The sequence below is a fragment of the Camelus dromedarius genome, chromosome 9 (assembly GCF_036321535.1).
Source record: "Camelus dromedarius isolate mCamDro1 chromosome 9, mCamDro1.pat, whole genome shotgun sequence".
NCBI lineage: Eukaryota > Metazoa > Chordata > Mammalia > Artiodactyla > Camelidae > Camelus > Camelus dromedarius.
In genome coordinates, this window is record NC_087444.1 from 20,697,715 (window position 1) to 20,715,022 (window position 17,308).

Genomic DNA, 17,308 nt, shown 5'->3' on the forward strand with positions numbered 1-17,308 from the left:
GGGAGGAGAGAAAGGGAGGGAATGGAATTTCTGAGCCTATCTTCCCTCAGTATCTGCAGGGAATTAGTTTCAGGACCACAGTGGATACCAAAATCCAAGGATGCTCAAGTTCCTTGTATTAAATGGCATAGTATTTGCACATAAGCTATTCATATCCTGCCATATACTTTAAGTCATCTCTAGATTACTTAAAATACCTAATACAATGTAAATACTATTTAAATAGTTGTAAATACAATGTAAATGTTTTATAAATAGTTGCCAGCATGTGACAAATTCAAGTTTTGCTTTTGGGGAGTTTTTGAGTTTCTGGAATTTTTTTCCTGAATATTTTCAATCCAGGGTTGGTTGAATCCGCAGATGCAGAACCTGTAAATATGGATGGCCAGCTGTATATGATTTTGATTTGAACCACATTAATCTTTTACATATTTAAACATTAAATCAAGAGGGGGAAACTCTAAAATTGAATAGAAAGAGACAAATTAATGAAACTATGTATCAATTTGGTACCATAATCACACAGAAGAAAAAAATTATCCAAGTAACTTTAAAATACAGTGTTCTGTATATATTTAGTGGGATAGATGGAAGAATAAAAAGAACTGCTAAGAAATCTTAAACAGTATTTAGTAAAGTTGTGCTTGGTAGTTGTATTGGCGTAGCAATTATGGAACTAGTTTGTGTTTGTGTGGGGTTTTTTCTTTTTTAAAATCTTTTTAAATTTTTTCTTTTTACCTTCACCTTTTTTCTTTTCTTTCCCTTTTCTCATTCTCTTTCTTTCTTTATTTATTTTTGGAACTGATGCTAAGAATAGAATTCTCCCTGTAGGGAAGGGAGATACTAATATGGAATGGAGGAAAAGGAAGAACTGAACTGGTGGATTAGCCTTTGGTAACAGGATAAACTCATGACTTTGTGAAAACTATTTCCTAACTCTGAAAACTGACAGGGCCTAGAACAGCCTTCAGTAGAAGGCTACTGAAGCACACCTAGCACCCTGATATTAATTTCTAAATACCATCCTCCACTACAAGGAAAAGGAAATCTAATGATTTCAAGGCTGAGGCAGGAAAGGTACAAAATTAGTCCAGAACATCCTTCTATGTCAGAAAGTAAGGAAGTGTTCAAAATACTGATGGAAACTATGGCAACTGTACACTGAAGCTTGGAGGGGTTCCCACTTGCCAAGTTAGGAATCACTGAGCATCACAATGGATAATGGCAGGAATGCCATCTTAAAAATACACCCACAAGTCCATACTAAAACTAAAAAAAAAAAAAAAATTAAATTTAAAAAGGTGCAAAAGTGCAAAGGCTCTTCATTACTGCAGAATGTCAATAAAGTATGAAGAAAAATAGAAAACTGCCATCTACAAACATTTTAGTGATAATGGACTTGGGGAAGAATCACCACTGGGTGCTAAAACATTGGGTGAAAGATTGTTGAAAAAGGATATTCACACAATCTCAAAGTGCCACTTAATCACATATTACAGACACACTTCATTTTATTGTGCTTTGTTTTATTGCACTTCGCAGATGTTGCATTTTTTACAAATTGAAGGTTTCTGACAACCCTGCGTTGTCAGATGATGGTTAGCATTTTTTAGCAATAAAGTATTTTTTAATTAAGGTATGTACATTTTTTTAGATAGCGCTATGGCACACTTAAAAGACTACAGTATTGTATAAACATAAATTTTATAGACAGTAGGAAATCAAAAAAATTGTGTGACTTGCATTATTGCGATACTCATTTTATTGCAGTGGTTTGGAACTGAGCCCGCAAAATCCCCTGTATACATGCCTATATTTTTTCCTCTAATGGAGAAATCTGGTGGACTTCACCTTAACAACTGGCATTAATGTGTCCAATAATGAGACAAATGGACTGCATCTGCATCCTGATGAGATGCACGCCTGTGAGAAATTTCTGTCCAGGGAAGTTGACAGCAGAATCTAAGCATGTAACTCAAACTGAGAGACATTTTTATACAACAACTCTTCCAGATCCCTCAAAAACGGCAGTGTCATAAGCAAAAAACAAAAGAAAACAAACAGCAACAAAAATAAAAAAAAAAAAACAATGAAAAAGAAAAAGAAAGTTGGCAAGTTTAGATTTTTATATTAAAGGAGAGTCGAGAGGCATGACTACCAAATTTGGTATATGATCCAGGATCGGCTTCTGGACCCTATCTGAGAACAATACTGTATCAGTGATATTATTTCCTGACTGTGATAACAGTTCTAGGGCTTAATGAAGATATGCTGCACTTAGAAGACCTATGTTGAAATATTTAGGGGTGAGATGTCACAAGAACTGTGATTCTCAAATGATTTACCAAAAAAAAAAAAAAAAAAAGTTAATTGTGTGTGTGTGTGGGTGTGTGTAAAACAGAAGTAAACCAAATGTTACCAACTGGTGATTCGAGGAGAAAGGTGTGCAAGTGTTCACTGCACTATTTTTGCAATTATTCTAAAGATTTTAAATATTCCAAAGTTAAAAAAAAATTAAAAAGAACTATTAACCGCTTCCATTTCCCCTGCCTCTGCAACTCCTAATGTCTGTATTAGTAAATGTTCACCATCGCCCAGAATCTAGATATTTACTTGTTTATTGCCTTACTGTTTTTCTCTTCTTCCTGTAAGCTTTACAGTGCCTGACACACAGTTGATAGTAAATAATTACTTGTGGAATGACTGGTGTTCACAATCATTTTGTGAAGCAAATACTAGCATTATCCTTTCTCTGCTGTGAGCTGTGCTGTCTCTTTAAAGGCAAAGATATGGAGGCACGCAGAAGTTAGGGAACTTCTCACTGGAGAGCTGGTACTGTTAACCACTCTTTTGCAGCTTCCCTAGTGAAGCTGGCTTGGTTCTCAAATGGTTCAGCTTCCACCAAGCTACGTGAGTTTTCCTTAGCCTATTCAGAGAAAGCGATGCTCACGTTTGCTAATTAAAGTGACCACTGAATAAATACACGAATTAGGTGGGAGACACCATCATGGGGGTACTGTTTAGAGAAACTTGCTGGATGAGGTGAGGCTTGATGGGCAAACTCGGTTTGTGGTGGAAGAGAGAGCACAGGTACACTCTGGGACCAGGGAGAGACCAGTGCACATGGAGGAGGGCAACCCCATCCATTCAGTCTCTGTATATGCCTCTCCCTTTTCCCACAGCCACCAGTATATAAAACCTTCACATCTCTTTGGGACCTGTGATGGTGCCTGCCCTGGCCTCCCAGTCTCCAATTCTGCTCAACTACAATCCTTTTCTCTTTACTGCTGCCAGGTCATTCTTCTTCCTCAGTGCATGGCTCTGATTCTGTCAGTCCCAGTAAGAGTCTTTCTTTGCCTGCAAAAGAGAATCCTCACTCCCAAATGGGACATTCAGGGCTCCTGCATGGGGCCTCAAGCTCTAGTGGGCACACCAATTCTCCAGTAACCGTGATGGCTTTACTGCCCAAGTTCACCCTGTACACTTTGCTCCCCAGTCCTTCTTATCTGGTTTCCTCCTCTGGGAATCTTTCCCCACATCATGGCACGTCCACATACCACCTATCCTAGGAGGCCAGATTCAAATACTCTCCCTTCCATGAAATCTTACTTCACCAAAGATATGTGATGTCACAAAAGATGTTGCTCTCTTCCCTCTGCACACCCACAGCATTTTATGTTTATCTCTCTGACAACATTTACTTCTGTGCCTTACATTGTAGGTACTTTTGAGCATCATCTCAACCCCCAGCCCCCTCCTAGGTTGTACTCCACAGATGCCTGCACCCCAAAGACCTTCAATAAACGCTGACTGCATGGAGGAGTGGGTATAGCTCAGTGGTAGAGTACATGCCTAGCATGCATGAGGTCCTTCCTGGGTTCAGTCCCCAGTACCTCCATCAGAATTAAATAAACCTAATTACCTCCCCTGGAACCCACTCCGTCCCCAAAACAACACAAACAAGCGAACAAAAAAATAAACGCTGAGTGCAGAGAGGAGTAGGGAGGTGGATCTGGTGAATGTGCTAAGGGGCCTCCAGTGGGAAATTCCAAGGAAAGAAGCACTAGTTGTATGACTGAATCACTACGCTGTACACCAGAAGCGAACACAACATTGTCAATCAACTATACTTCAATCAAGAAAAAAAAGTACTTGTTCAGGGGGTTGTTATGCTCCAGGGGTTTGGCAATGACTTAACTAGGGGCCTGTGTGAGGATAGGTTGATGAGGAGGGAAGGTTAAAAATCGAGACAAAGATACCTATTTCACGACTTAGCTGAAAGTGTGTTAAAGGGATGAACGCAGTCCTAGGCACTCACAACTTGGCCCTTTTAAGTTCAGAAGGGAGAAGAAAGGGGCACTAACCGCACTAATTAGGAATCTCGAATTGAGGACCCTGCTCCAGCTGTCGGGCAATTCTGAACCGCCGCCCTCCGCGCGGGCGCGGGCGCGGGTGGACTTGGCTTTGGCCGCTACGCGCTCCCGGAGGCGGAGGGGCCGGCGGACTGCGCGTTCCGTGTCCTGAGAGGCCCGCCCCGGGCGCGCCCACGGGCTGCGGAAGCGTGAAGAGGTCCGCTCAAGTTCTGGGCGACAGTCCCTCGGGAGGGAAGTAACTTGGTCACTTAGTCGCACAGAAAAGGCACCCGTTCCGGAGGAACACGGGGCGAGAGATGGGCGGGGGTCGTGGGGGTTAAGAAGGATCCCCCGCGGGAGGAGAGAGCGCAGGGACAGGGAAAGAAGGCAGAGTCCCGTCTCTCGTTTTCCCCAAACAGGCTTCAGAGCCCACGGTCCGCGTTCTTACTGACCACTCTAAGGAGACTTGTGGGGGACACAACTAGGTCCCGCGCGCGGCCGCGTACCCCACGCCAGCCCCGCGACCCCAATTTGCAGCCGCCGCGGGCCCCACCCGTCCACCGGGCCCCGGAGCCCCGGAGCCCCGGGGCCACTGACACCCCGCTCTGCCCGGTCCCCGCGGGCTCCCGGGGGAGGCCTCCACTCACCCAGATTGAGCAACAGGCAGATCGCGCCAAGGGCCCTCGCGGCCCACCCCGGGGCGCTTCCTGCGGCCATGGCGGTGCGGCCAGCCTCAGAGACGCGGGCACAGCCCAGAGTCGCGTCTGCCCGCGGCAGAGGGCCCGCCCTCCGCGCGCCCCGCCCACCGACGGCGTCTCCGCCCGCGTCCTTCCTCCTTCCCGCGAACGCGGTCCCCGCCCAGTGCCTCCTGACGAGCCCCGCTGCCCGTTCCGCTCTCTGGGGCTCTCCCTTAAAAATGGCTTGCGTTTTTACAACCAAGTCTATCCTCGGTCCTCCCGCACCTCCCGCACTTTTCCTTGGCATTCGGAACATAGTGGAGGCGCCCCCGGAGCCGGGGGTGTCAGACTGTCGCTCCCTGAAAGCTGCGCCCCGCTCGGCTGGCCCCTGAGGTGACAGCGGAACTCTATGCTGGGACAAGGAGGCTCCGAAGCGCCCTGTGCGTTCATGGCTTTCTAGCAGCTGCAGCAGCGTGGAGTCAGCTTTTCCTGCCAGTTAATCCGCTGTTGCCACCCTGGGCCAGGGTGAACCCCTTTCTTCAAATGTGAAAACGAAAGGAGACGGGGCATGTTAGACAACGCTAGGAAGTCTGGGGTGACCTAGTGCGGTCCCTACCCCCACTAAAGCGCCTGTCTCTCCTCATTCAAGGGCTGCCACCTTTTCCTTAACACTGGCCCCCGCCCCAACCCTCCCTTTTCCAGAGCTGGGATTCCCAGCCTCGGGTTTCTCCCTTCCCAGTTTCCTCTTGTTTCACTCTTCCTCTATCTCAGCTATGGACTTGCCCTTAGGCGGGGGAGTCAAGGCTGTACACTCCCTCCCTGTTTGGCCTCCCAAAATCTCTCTCCTTCAAGCTGCAACAGACGTTTGGAACTTCCCATCTTATTGGCTAGTCTTCTCCCCTTAAATCCATCTGATTCCACACCCAATTCCTGTACTCCCAGGACCTGCTCCTGGTGTCGGCCTCCCTGTCGGCCCTTTTGTTCCAGAGAGCAGCACCAGAATGACCGCTGCCTAGCCGCTGGAATTCTGGGAACTCTGTTACCATGTGAGTAGGAAACTCCTCCCATGAACTGAAGTCCCTGCAGTCCAAATAAACACAAACATGTTTGCCAGTTGTCAGACAGTGGAAATGTGCTTTATTGTTGCTGTCATTGCCATCATCCTCAGGTAGAGACCCCAAAACCACTCAAGGCGCTTGAACTACACTGTAAGAATTCATGAATTCTTAAATTAGCCATGAAATTGTAAACGGTACCTGTAACAGGTGAAATCTCTGGTACCAATGTCCTGGACCACTAAGCCTGCTACCTGTAGACATTCCCTGTCATCTATAGATGTTGGGAACATAATAAGGCAGGTAGAGCGTGTAGCACAAAATGTGAGAAGATCAAGTTTCTCCTCTGCCTTGGGCTGGTAGGAACTCTGGCCAACTTGGAAAAATAGGATGGAGTCAGACCTTTAGGCCCTGGGGAGTCCCTGAAAGTTTTGGAGCTGGGAGGTGATTTAACAGCAAACATTTCTCCAGCATTTACTATGAGCCAGACCCTGGGTTAAATGCATTACCTGCTTTAACTGAATCTTGCTGCTCTCCCTATCTTTACAGATGAGGAAACTGAGGCTCAGAGAAGATTAATGACTTTCCCAAGGACACACAGTAAGGGGCAGAACTGGGAGTTTAACCAAGGCTAAGTCGAAAATGCCACTCTTACTCTTTCAGGCAGGCTGGGCAGCCATGCTGCTGACGGACTGGCCAGCAGAAGCTGTCAACCCCCTCAGAAGCAGGGTAGAGGAAAGGACTGCCCAGGCACCTGGGGCTGGGAAATATCCCCCAGGTCAGAGTCACTAGGCATCAGGGAAGGAATAGTTCACTAGGTCTTTCTTGGTTGGCTGCTCATCTGGCCAAAAAACTGCCCGTTCTTTCATTAAGAGAAATGCTGTGCTTCCATCAAGCACTTTTAGAAGCATCTATTTTCCTGGTCTAGCAGACTTCATGAATCAAAAGCAGCTCAGAAAGGCTGGACCTGCATTACATTAGGCCGATGGCCAAAAAGGGCATATTCATGTACTGAGGACTTGCCACCTGTGACCAGTGTTGAGAGGTCTGGTTTCATCTGCAGAGGATCATAGACTAGAAGGTTGGAAGGGAGGGCTCATCCATGTGGTATGGGCTGCTGCTCTTGCCAGCACATCACCCTCTGATACTCTGGCTCTGGTTCTTGCCAAGCTTGAACTACCCCCAGGAAGTTAAAAGAATCCCGGAAAGAGAGCAAAACACTGCTCCTAATCCTGCATATGTGAAAATCGTCCTTGCCACATGCAGAAGTGGGCATTCACTTCATTTATATAAACATGGTGGGATTTGCACCAAGGGTGTAGGGGGGTAGTCTTTATCCCATAATACTGTTTCCCTTTTTTAAATGTTCCCCAGCAGAAAAGAGAGCGTTTGGGGGAAAAAAATAAGCAAAAATAATACATAACACCTAATATGGAACCATTCTGGATACTCGAGAGATTAAACAGTCACATTTCAATGTCTGACCAAGCCAGCAGCTGAGAGAAGTCGATAAGGATGCAGTAAATGGGGCTGGGGAGCAGAGGAAAACACACATTAAAGCCTTTGAAAGGCTTGTTTTAAATAGAAGAAAAACAAAAAGGAAGTACCTCCCTCTGCTTTTTACTTCCATCTAGTTCCTTTTGCATATTCTGTGAATTTTAAAGAATTACAGATAGGTTCCAACTAATGAACTATCTCTACTATGACTTTAATCATTCGATCATTCTTCTCCATTTGCAGATGTGGTGAACTCCTCCAAAACCTCCCGGCATTTGAGTTGTGCAGGGAACAGAGACGAGTGTGCCGTCTGGTCTCACTGAACAGGACCGTGTTCCTCCATCCTGGAGAATGCTTGCTGACTATTTCACGGCCAGGACAACATGACGTAGTTTAAGGAAGACGGCGCAGTCTTGCTGCCAAGACCAAGGAGAAGATTGTTTCTCCTTCTCCATCTGTTTCCTCTCACCACATCCTGTCCCCCCACACCCAACCCCACCCCCCACTGAAAAGCAAGCTACATTCTTAACGTGCCTCTCAGGCCTCCAGGTCTGCGTATTGATTCTGGGGGGGCATCACAGCCCTGACAGTCAGGGTAGATGTATATTTATTCTATCTTTTCAGCAGATGACAGTAAAGGGTCTTGAGAAAGGGGTGTTTTTATCACTGGTACAAAGGCACCATTTGGGCTGGGGGCGGGGTGTGATGATAAAGGCTGCAATTCACCAACCCTGAGTTTAGCAGGCCTAAATCAGGGACTGAATTCCAGGCCCCCAGGGCACAGTTTCACAGACCGAGAGAGTGCCTGATTAAGTGAGGAGAAAGAAGGACAGTGGACTCCAGTCGATGTAAACAGCCATATTTTCAACATAATTTACTACAGGTCTCTGAAATGTATATAAAACATTTTAGTGCAACATCTTACAAATAGTTTTCGTTTTAAAAAAACAAACAAACAAAAACAAATCAACAGCTCTCTACATCATGCACGGGTAGTCTGCTTACCCCACCTCTGTTTTGTTTTGTTTTGTTTCTTCAACAGTTAAAGCAGAGAAACCATTGTTTGGAAAAGAATACGAAAACTTGCTACAGAAACACCCTGGGGAAAGAGGGTGTGGTCGTATCCATGTCTTGGAATGGGCCTAGCACAGTGTAGTTTTCCATTAATGCAATGACGGAGATGTAGGTAAGTCAAGAGAGCAGTCAGCAGCTTTCCTCTCCGGGTCTCAGAGGACGAAAGCTCCAGCAGGCAGCGTGCAATGAGGTCTCCCAGCCACTGGAGGACACCATTACCACTCATCGGACGCCACATTTCCATAGGAATGGCCAAAAAAAGGAGGTCCTGGGGATTTTCACAGAAAGCTGAAAAGCTTACCCTTTGACGGTATCCCCTGGCCTAATAGAAAATGCACAGCAAAAAAAAAAAAAAAAGCAATTATTAAAATACTGTTTTCGGTTTCTTTTTTTTTCCCTTTCGAATCCTCTGCGACCTCTTCGCTCACTTATGCGCAGCACCAGCTTTTCTACACGTGTGAACCAATTCAAACTCAAATCTTCATTACACATCCCAGTTCCAGCCAGCCCTCCGGCATCTTTCCATTCAGATGGAAGGAAAGTACGTCCTCTTCCTGCCTTGACTCAGTCTATACATTAGGGGCCAGCAACTTCCCACTGAAGCCCATAGCCCTGAAATGAAGAAATGGGGCCCAAGACGGCCTTCTTCCCTCACCACCGCTTCTGTACCGTACCTCTAAAGCATTGATGCAGCATAAGAAATGGGCATGAGCATGTGAGGCATCAGTGGGGTTAAGGTGGCTGTGTCTACACGTCTCATCTGGGAGGGAGGGAAGGCAGGCTACGGAAGGCCCTCTGAAAATGGCCAGGCGATCACCTTGCTGCCCCTCGGCTGTGACACAGCAAAGCACCTGCACGCCCGCAGATCCCGGCAGGGCTCAGCACCCATGTGGCCTGGAATCCCACAGCCTCTCCTGGAGTCTGTTCAGTCTCAGAACAGGGTTTCACCACAATCTCTCTGGTTCGACTTCATTCTAGAGTCCCTGGTGGCTTTTTCCGTAAGTGGGAACTCCCTTGGGATTCAAGATGCACGGTCATAAGGAAGGGAGATGGCACTCTTGGCCAGCAAACTACGGCAAAGCGAGGGCGTAAAAACATCTTCACGGCGTGAGCAAAAGGAAACACTTGCAACCGGTGATGCTCCGGGAGAGCCAAGCATCTTGCCTATGAGTGTAAAATAACAGGCGACATTAGCCCTTGCTGGGCCCTAAGAGGCTTTCAAATAAAAAGCCGCCATGACAATGAACAACCAAATCACCTCAAACCACAAACAAGATCTAAGAAAGGGAAGGGCAAAAAGTCCATAGACAGAGACATGTGATCACTTTCTGCTGAGACAAGGTAATCCAAAAGGATTACAAAGGGTTGCTTCTGGGCCTCTCCTGGGCAGGCATCCTTATGGCAGTGAGACGCAGGTCAAACGGTGAAGAAGAAAGACATCAATACCTTTGGGAAAAATCAAATTGTGAAGAAGCAGAAAAATCTAGTCTTCATAGTTCCAGGAAGGCAGTCATTCCTCCCTGTTCTCCAACTCCAAGCTCTGGAAGCCCCCCTTCCGCTGCTGACTGTCCCCATCTTCAAGGACCTTAGTTGTCAGCCAGCCCCAGTGCCCCCTGACAGTGTATGCGGTGGCTGCTTGGGCCCCGTGTGTTCGGTTCAGTGCTGTCCCCTTTCCAGGCTCACTGGCCACTTTCCCTTAAGAATTTGGCAAAGCACCTTAAAATAGAAGCCCACCTGCTCCCAGTTACCAGTTAGAGACTGCCCTTGCAGAACGGACCAAGCCAATGACCAGCCTTTTTCCTTCCTTCACTAACCATTGGCTTTGATCAATCTGAAAGTCAATAGCTGCTAAAGGCAGCCCTCTGCCCACTTCAGCTTGCAAAGTGTGTGCTGTTTGGAGCTTCTGATCTGTTCTCCAACAAAGTCTGCTTATTTTTTGGCAAGGTTGGGATGAAGCCTATTGCCTCCCCAACAGGCTAGACTGAGAACTCTCTACTCCTAATGGGGTTATGTAGGATTTATCTTGTACATACACAGTTCTTTGAAGCAAAATTCAACACTTTCATCTTGACTACAAAGTGGTTCCAACAACTCCAGCTGAGGGAAAAGATAAGATACAAATTGGACCCACGCTACACATAATTTTCAAGTCTCGTTAAGGAAGTAAAAAACATTTGGGTATATTTTGACCCATGGGTGGCATTTTCAAGTGTGCAAAAACAAAAAGTCTTGGAAGAGATTCTTTTGCACTATAAAGTTCGTCCTTCCATCTGCTATCAGTTATATTTAAGAGAAACTTGTCCACAACATAATGGAATCCAAAAGGGTAAACCAAAGGGATTGAAAAAAGAGTCCCAAAGACTTACAAAGAATCAGAACCCCTGTAACATCTATCTGAGAATACTATATAAATCAGCGAGTAGATATGGCACTGGGAGCTACTCACCAGATAACCAAAAACAAAAACAAGAAACTTAATTCTGCAGGATGGTGGCATCTGCTCAAAAATAGCTAACCAACCAAGACTGCCACCTAGAGGCAGTCTGTCTCTGACCGATCGGAGACTTGGAACACTTCTTAAGTCTGACCATGTTCTGCCAGAGTGTCCCAGAGGTCAGGTGCTGTCCGATCGCAGAGCAAGAGGCAGCAGGGAGAGCCTCAGCTCCTCCGTGGCTGATGACCACTGGGGACGCCCTTAGTCTATGGCTCCTGGGTGGATACTGAGCACAGGGGGCTCCAGGCAAGTAGGGGAGTAGTTGAGGTGTGGTTCCTTGATCCACAACAGAGGCACCCCATTCTTCCCATCAGAGTTCTTGCTGGAGTTCCGGCTCTTGAAGCGCACCAGCAGGATGGTGATGATAAGGATGCCAAAGATGGGGAAAGGGTAGAAGAAGACGAAGTAGAAGAGTGCATCATTGGAGCAGATGATGGACTGCAGGGTAGAACCTGAAAAGGACCAAGAGAGAGACAAGACCATGAGGACTGAGAATCTGGGCAGCTGCTCGTTCTGAAGACCTCAGCCAACCCCATGGAGGCCACTTGGGGGAATTCTCGCACCCGTCCTATCCTTCCCCCCTGCCACTAATGGAAGGGAGACCACCCTTGCATTCTTGTTCTCATAACAGCACCTCTTGCAATTCGCAGCCAGAAGTCCAAACAAAGCCATGCTTCCATTTCCCACTGTGAGTCAGTGTTACTGTCTGGAAGGCCACATGAGAAAATGTAATTTATTGATTGTGAACTCAACTACATCTGGGATGCTAAAGAAGCCGACCCCACTTCAGCCTGAACCTCCTTCCCAGCTGTATTTTACACGTCCCTTTGCACGTAGATCTACTGCCAATGTCCTTCTTTGGGACAGAACATACATTCTCTGCCCACCAGCTTCTGAGAGCTGTTTGACCAGAAATGATGCTTGCTCGATTAATGTTATCAATTAAATGTCATCATTGAACTCTGACAAATGTCTGCAGTGTATCTGTGGCTGCACAGCACCCAGGGTTAGTTATTCCTGGATACAGAGGAGAATGAAACCTCATCCCCTCGACCTCAACCTTGTCAAGGACTGCTCTGTGACAGGAGGCTGGCCTCTGGGAGGCTGCATTTTCTCTGTAAAATAAGGCTGCTGGATGATCACTGTGTTCTACAAAGCTTACTAAATTTGGACAGCCACAGTGGGCAGATAAAATGTGGTCTAAACACCTGCCCTGGTACTTTTGGACAATGGGTAGTTCAGCAGATCCTTAGGGAGTCTGAGTACAATTTAGGGTTTTTTTTGGCTTTTTGTTCTACTGCACAGCTGCTGCTTATTACTAAGAAAATTTAACTTACAGTAAAATTATTAGATTTCCAAAGTCTATGAAATTGCTGACAGTCAACCACTTTTGACCAACAAAACCTCAATTTCATAGGGTTCTCTCTAATAAACAGGAGGTTGTCAAAGAAAAGAAAAAGCTGACAAAACCCAAAATTATCTGATAAAATGTTTTGATTGAAAATAAATGGACATTTCTAGCCAATTTTTTAAAAAATTTCTGCATCACAGGCTAATTCTACTAGAATAAACACCATTTTCAGTCTGATAGCATACACATTTTGACAGAAGGTCAACCAAGACTATCTTGTTAGAACACACAATGCAGGTCAGCAAGTATTTCCTCCAGTCTCTGCTCATGAGTCCCTCGGTATGATGAAGATTCTGAGTTCTGGACCATTCTGTAGCAACAGCTGACGGCTAACAGAGTTGCCACTAAGCTCTTCCCAGATGCACAATAACATCACTGCCCTTCTAAGCTGGTCTTCTCAACTAACCATGCAAAATCCACCTAATCCTCCAAAATAAAAATGACCCAGGAACCTGAGAAAAAGAGAATGGCAGTGAGGTACTCAGACTTCATTTTGTTTTTTTCTCTCTCTCATGTTGCTAATTCACTAAAGAGAGACTCAGCTGGATATTCTAATGAGTAACAAAGTAACATCTAACAATATGCGTGTATAATGAAATCTTACTAAAATACAATCTGGCAGAGCATCAAGTTTATTATAAAGACTAGAGGGTATATTATCACTTTAATTCCTGCTCTTCTTCTTTGCAAGGGCAATCAAGGGTCAGTTATATAAACTGGTATGTCAAATCCTAAACGCCCATAACAGGTAAGAAAATTGCTTATGAATTCACCATCAAGCTCTGAGTTTATGTTTCAGACAGCTGGACTCAACAGTGACATCTTTCTCCTGAAAACTGGCAAAACTCACTTGTGTCCAGAACACGGATGCCGATGGGGGCTGACTCCTCCTCTGTCAACCGGTACCATTCCTTCTGAGGGCTGGGCAGCCACTCCTCCACGCGGCAGGAGTAGTTCCCCGTGTCCTGAGGGCTTGCCTGCAGCACTGTGAGCCGGTAGAGCAGCGGGGAGAGCCTCTGGAAGCGAAGCCTGCCCTCCCAGGGGCTGCCCTCTGGGCCAAAGACAGCGTCGGGGCCCACGCTCAGCAGGGCTGTCCGCTCTGTTGGGTCTTCTTCCTCCTCCTCCTCGTCCTCCCCCTCCTCCTCTTCCTCCTCTCCATCTTCCAGGCCAAGGCCACCGCTTTTCCCTCTAGCCTTAGTCCTCAGGGAGTACCAGGCTACAGCAAAGCGGGAGTCCTGGCTGGAGCGAGACACGATGCTACAATCCAGCTGGAAAGCTGCCTTCTCAGACACTGTGGCATTGGGGACCACTGTGTCCACCTGCAGGGCAGCATCTGGGAGAGACAAGGCTGTTTTAATTTCTGCTCAAAACAACCTAAAGATACATACACCCCAATGTTCACAGCAGCAATATTTATAACAGGACAGGGAAGCAACTTAAATGTTCACTGACAGATGACTGGATAAAGATGTAGTGTATATATACAATGGAATACTACTCAGCCATAAAAAAGAATGAAATAATGCCATTTGCACATGGATGGACCTAGAGATTATCACACTAAGTGAAGTAAGTCAGACAGAAAGACAAATATCAGATGATATCACTTATATGTGGAATCAAAAAAAAACTGACACAAATGAACTTATTTACAAAACAGAAACAGACTCACAGACATAGAAAACAAACTTACAGTTACCAAAGGGGAAAGGGGAAGGCAGGATAAATTAGGAGTTTGAGATTTGCAGATACAAACTACTATATATAAAATAGATAAACAACAAGGTCCCACTGTATAGCACAGGGAGCTATATTCAACATCTTGTAATAACCTATAATGAAGAATATGAAAAAGGATATGTGTATGTGTGTATGTATATGTGTGTGTGTATATATATATATATATATATATCTGAATCACTATGCTGTACACCAGGAACTAACACAACATTGTGAATCAACTATACTTCAATTAAGGGAAAAAAAAAACAAAAAACCTAGGCAGGGAGGATATAGCTCAAATGGTAGAGCACAGGCTTAGCACACATGAGGTCCTGGGTTCAATACCCAGTACCTCCTCTAAAAATAAATAAATAAAATAAATTACCTCCCCCCAAAAAATAATGAAAAAAAATTTTTAATTAAAAAAAAAATCTAACAACCTAAATGTCCACCACTACATATGTTCCAGTAATATAGTAATACACAAGAAAATTCTATGCATCTATTGAAAGGAATGAGAGGGTGCTATATGCAGGGATACGGAAAGAGACTAGAGAAAAACAGTCAGAGTACAGAACACTGTACTCTGCGTATCATCGTGTGGAAGAAAACAGAAAATACGTTTTATTCTGACAGACCATTCTGCTTATACTTGCGTGGAGTATCTGTGGAGCAATTCACAGGACGCTGGTAACAGGATGCTTATAGGAACGCGGGGAGGGAGGGAGGGACACTTATCCTCACTGTAACCCCTTTGCAGGGTTTAAAGAGTGTCCCCCAACATTCATGACCATGTGGACCCTCCGTATTTCCTTAATTGGAAACAGGGTCTTCACAGAGGCAACTAGTTAAGATGCACTCACAGTGGATTTTGGGCAGGTCTACACATAAGAGAAGAAGGCACAGAGACATGAGGAGAGGGACACAGGACATGGGAAGACGGAGGCAGAGACTGGCGTGATGCAGCTACAAGCCAGGGACACCTGGGGCCACGAGGAGCTGGAGGAGGCAAGGAAGGACTCCTCCCTAGAGCCTGCAGGGGGAGCATGGCCCTGATGATACTTTGATTTCACACGTCTCGCCTCCAGAACTGGAAGAGAGAAAGTTTCTGTTGTTTTAAGCTGCAGAGTTGGTGCCAATCTGTTATGGTGGCCCTGAGAAACAGATCACCCCCTCAACAGCTTTTGAATTTAAACTGTGTATGTGGAGATTGTTACCTATACCACAGGGAGCCCAAAGAGGTAACTATTCTCTAAGGACTAAAGCCAAACAACAGACAATAAACCTGAAAGGGTTCCTTACCCTGAGCATGGATCCCCCAGGATGACAGAGTGTCCTCCTGACTGAGGTGGGAGACACAGAACAGCCCTGGAGAGATACCTGAGCTGGTGAGTCACATTGCACAGACACCACCAGACAGCTGTATCTGTTTCTCTGTTTTGTGGTTTTGGCTCCTTGGGGTAGGTTGGAAACAAATAATTCACTCCCTACCTCCTAAAAGGCCTCCCTTTGGTTCTGCTTATGAAATGCTCATGAAAGATGCCACGGTAGCATCCACAGAAGCAGAGACCCACTCGGATTCTACTTGGATGACGACCAAACAGGAGCACTTTCCAAGCACTGCCCTGGGCTTTCAATGAATTGGCTAATGTTGCTTGCAGGTGAACACAAAGCTGGAGTTGCCACCGCTTTTGTGGGGCTCTCCCAGGCCCCTCCACGTCCCCCTCGGCACATTTGGAATTTCATGTGCACCGCTGGACACCGAGACTTAGGAACCGGCCACAGGGGTGGGCAGAGAGAACCAGCCCGGCTCTCATGGGGGACAGGAAGAGGCTGGAGGGGTGGCGGGCAGAGACCGCAGGACATTCAGTTCCCTGGAAGGGCCCCCGCCATCTTTTCTCCCTTTACTGTCGTCTCGTCTAAAGCTTACAATTTTTCGGGGCTCCTTCAAGCGCCTTATCTACATTAATGACTCGATACAAGTTTTTTGAATGAAATTAATTCCTACCTTCTCACAACCCTCCTCCCCTGAACACACCTCTCTACCAATTGGGTTCCCCGTGTCTGTCCCCTTCTAGAAGAGGCCAATCCATCTCCCTGGTTGGACTTTGACACTCTTCCCTTCCTTTTCCATGGGTAGGCCCCAAGAAAAAATTTGTCCCTACCCCTTCCTGATGTCATGGGCTGATGCTCCCATGCTGTGACCTTGACCAACGACTCTGGCTGTGAGGCATGTAGTTCTCTCTTCCCCAGTCCTATGAGACAGACACAACTACTAATCTACTCAGCTACAGTCTCACCCAGTTCTAACGTTTCATACTTTGGTCGCCGCTGAACAATGCAAGCGATTCTTAACCTAACTCTTATAGTTCTGTTATTTCACGTCTTCTGTATGTTCAACTGACGCCTCAGAAGCAAGGCTTTGAGGTACATGCACATAACAAATGTTAGGCAACCAGTAAAAACGTGGCCGTGAAATGTCTTCAGTGATGTGGGGAAAAGGCTCACAAAAGAATGCTGGGTGGGGAGAAAAAATCACAGGAAACAGTGAGATCATGACTTTGCTGAGAGAGAGAGAGAGAGAGTCTGAGGATATGTAAGCAGTGAGATTACAGATAACTTTCCTTTTCAAAACTATACTTTTCTGTTTTCCAAATGCTTTGTTATTAGCATGATGATCTTAGATAATCAGGGAAGGCAGGCAGGCGGGCAGGCGGGCTGGCTGAGCCAGGCTACTCAATTGTCTGAACACAAGGCCGACACAGGGTTGCAGACTGAAGGGCCACGATGTGAGCACACAGGGTGGTGGGCAGGAGACGCGGTGACCACCCCAGTCCGCTCTGTGATGCACTAGCTGTGGGGCACTTCTCTTCACGTTTCAGTTCCCTTGTTGGTAAAACCTACCACTCCGGGTAAGGACTGAACGTAAATAGCCTCACTGTGGCTGGGATGCAGCTGGCTGTCTCCTCCTACACCACCTGAGGCCTCAGTGTGGTGATCTGCAAAATGGGTGGGAGCTGGAGGAG

General features: G+C 46.2%; 2 protein-coding genes across 6 annotated transcripts in view; both read right to left on the reverse strand.

The window, feature by feature from the left end:
• The window catches only part of CD58 (CD58 molecule), a 36,601-nt gene extending 31,082 nt beyond the window's left edge, over nt 1-5,519 (reverse strand). For 3 of the 4 annotated variants that reach the window (XR_010382251.1, XM_031457889.2, XM_064488875.1), the window contains exon 1: nt 5,000-5,157. Coding sequence is in view for 3 of the 4 variants with exons in the window: in XM_031457889.2 (XP_031313749.2) it covers nt 5,000-5,069 (70 nt within the window). In the remaining variant the exon portion in view is untranslated. Of the gene's footprint in view, nt 1-4,999 lie in introns of all 4 variants that reach the window. The other variant, XM_031457888.2, reaches the window with a different exon arrangement.
• A 2,905-nt stretch (nt 5,520-8,424) lies between these two features.
• Nucleotides 8,425-17,308, reverse strand: part of IGSF3 (immunoglobulin superfamily member 3) — a 96,763-nt gene continuing 87,879 nt past the window's right edge. For both annotated transcript variants that reach the window (XM_031457891.2, XM_031457890.2), the window contains 2 exons: nt 13,411-13,893; nt 8,425-11,601 (listed from right to left, as the gene is read on the reverse strand). In XM_031457891.2, coding sequence (XP_031313751.1) covers nt 11,351-11,601; nt 13,411-13,893 — 734 coding nt within the window. In that variant the 3' untranslated portion in view covers nt 8,425-11,350. The remainder of the gene's footprint in view (nt 11,602-13,410; nt 13,894-17,308) is intronic.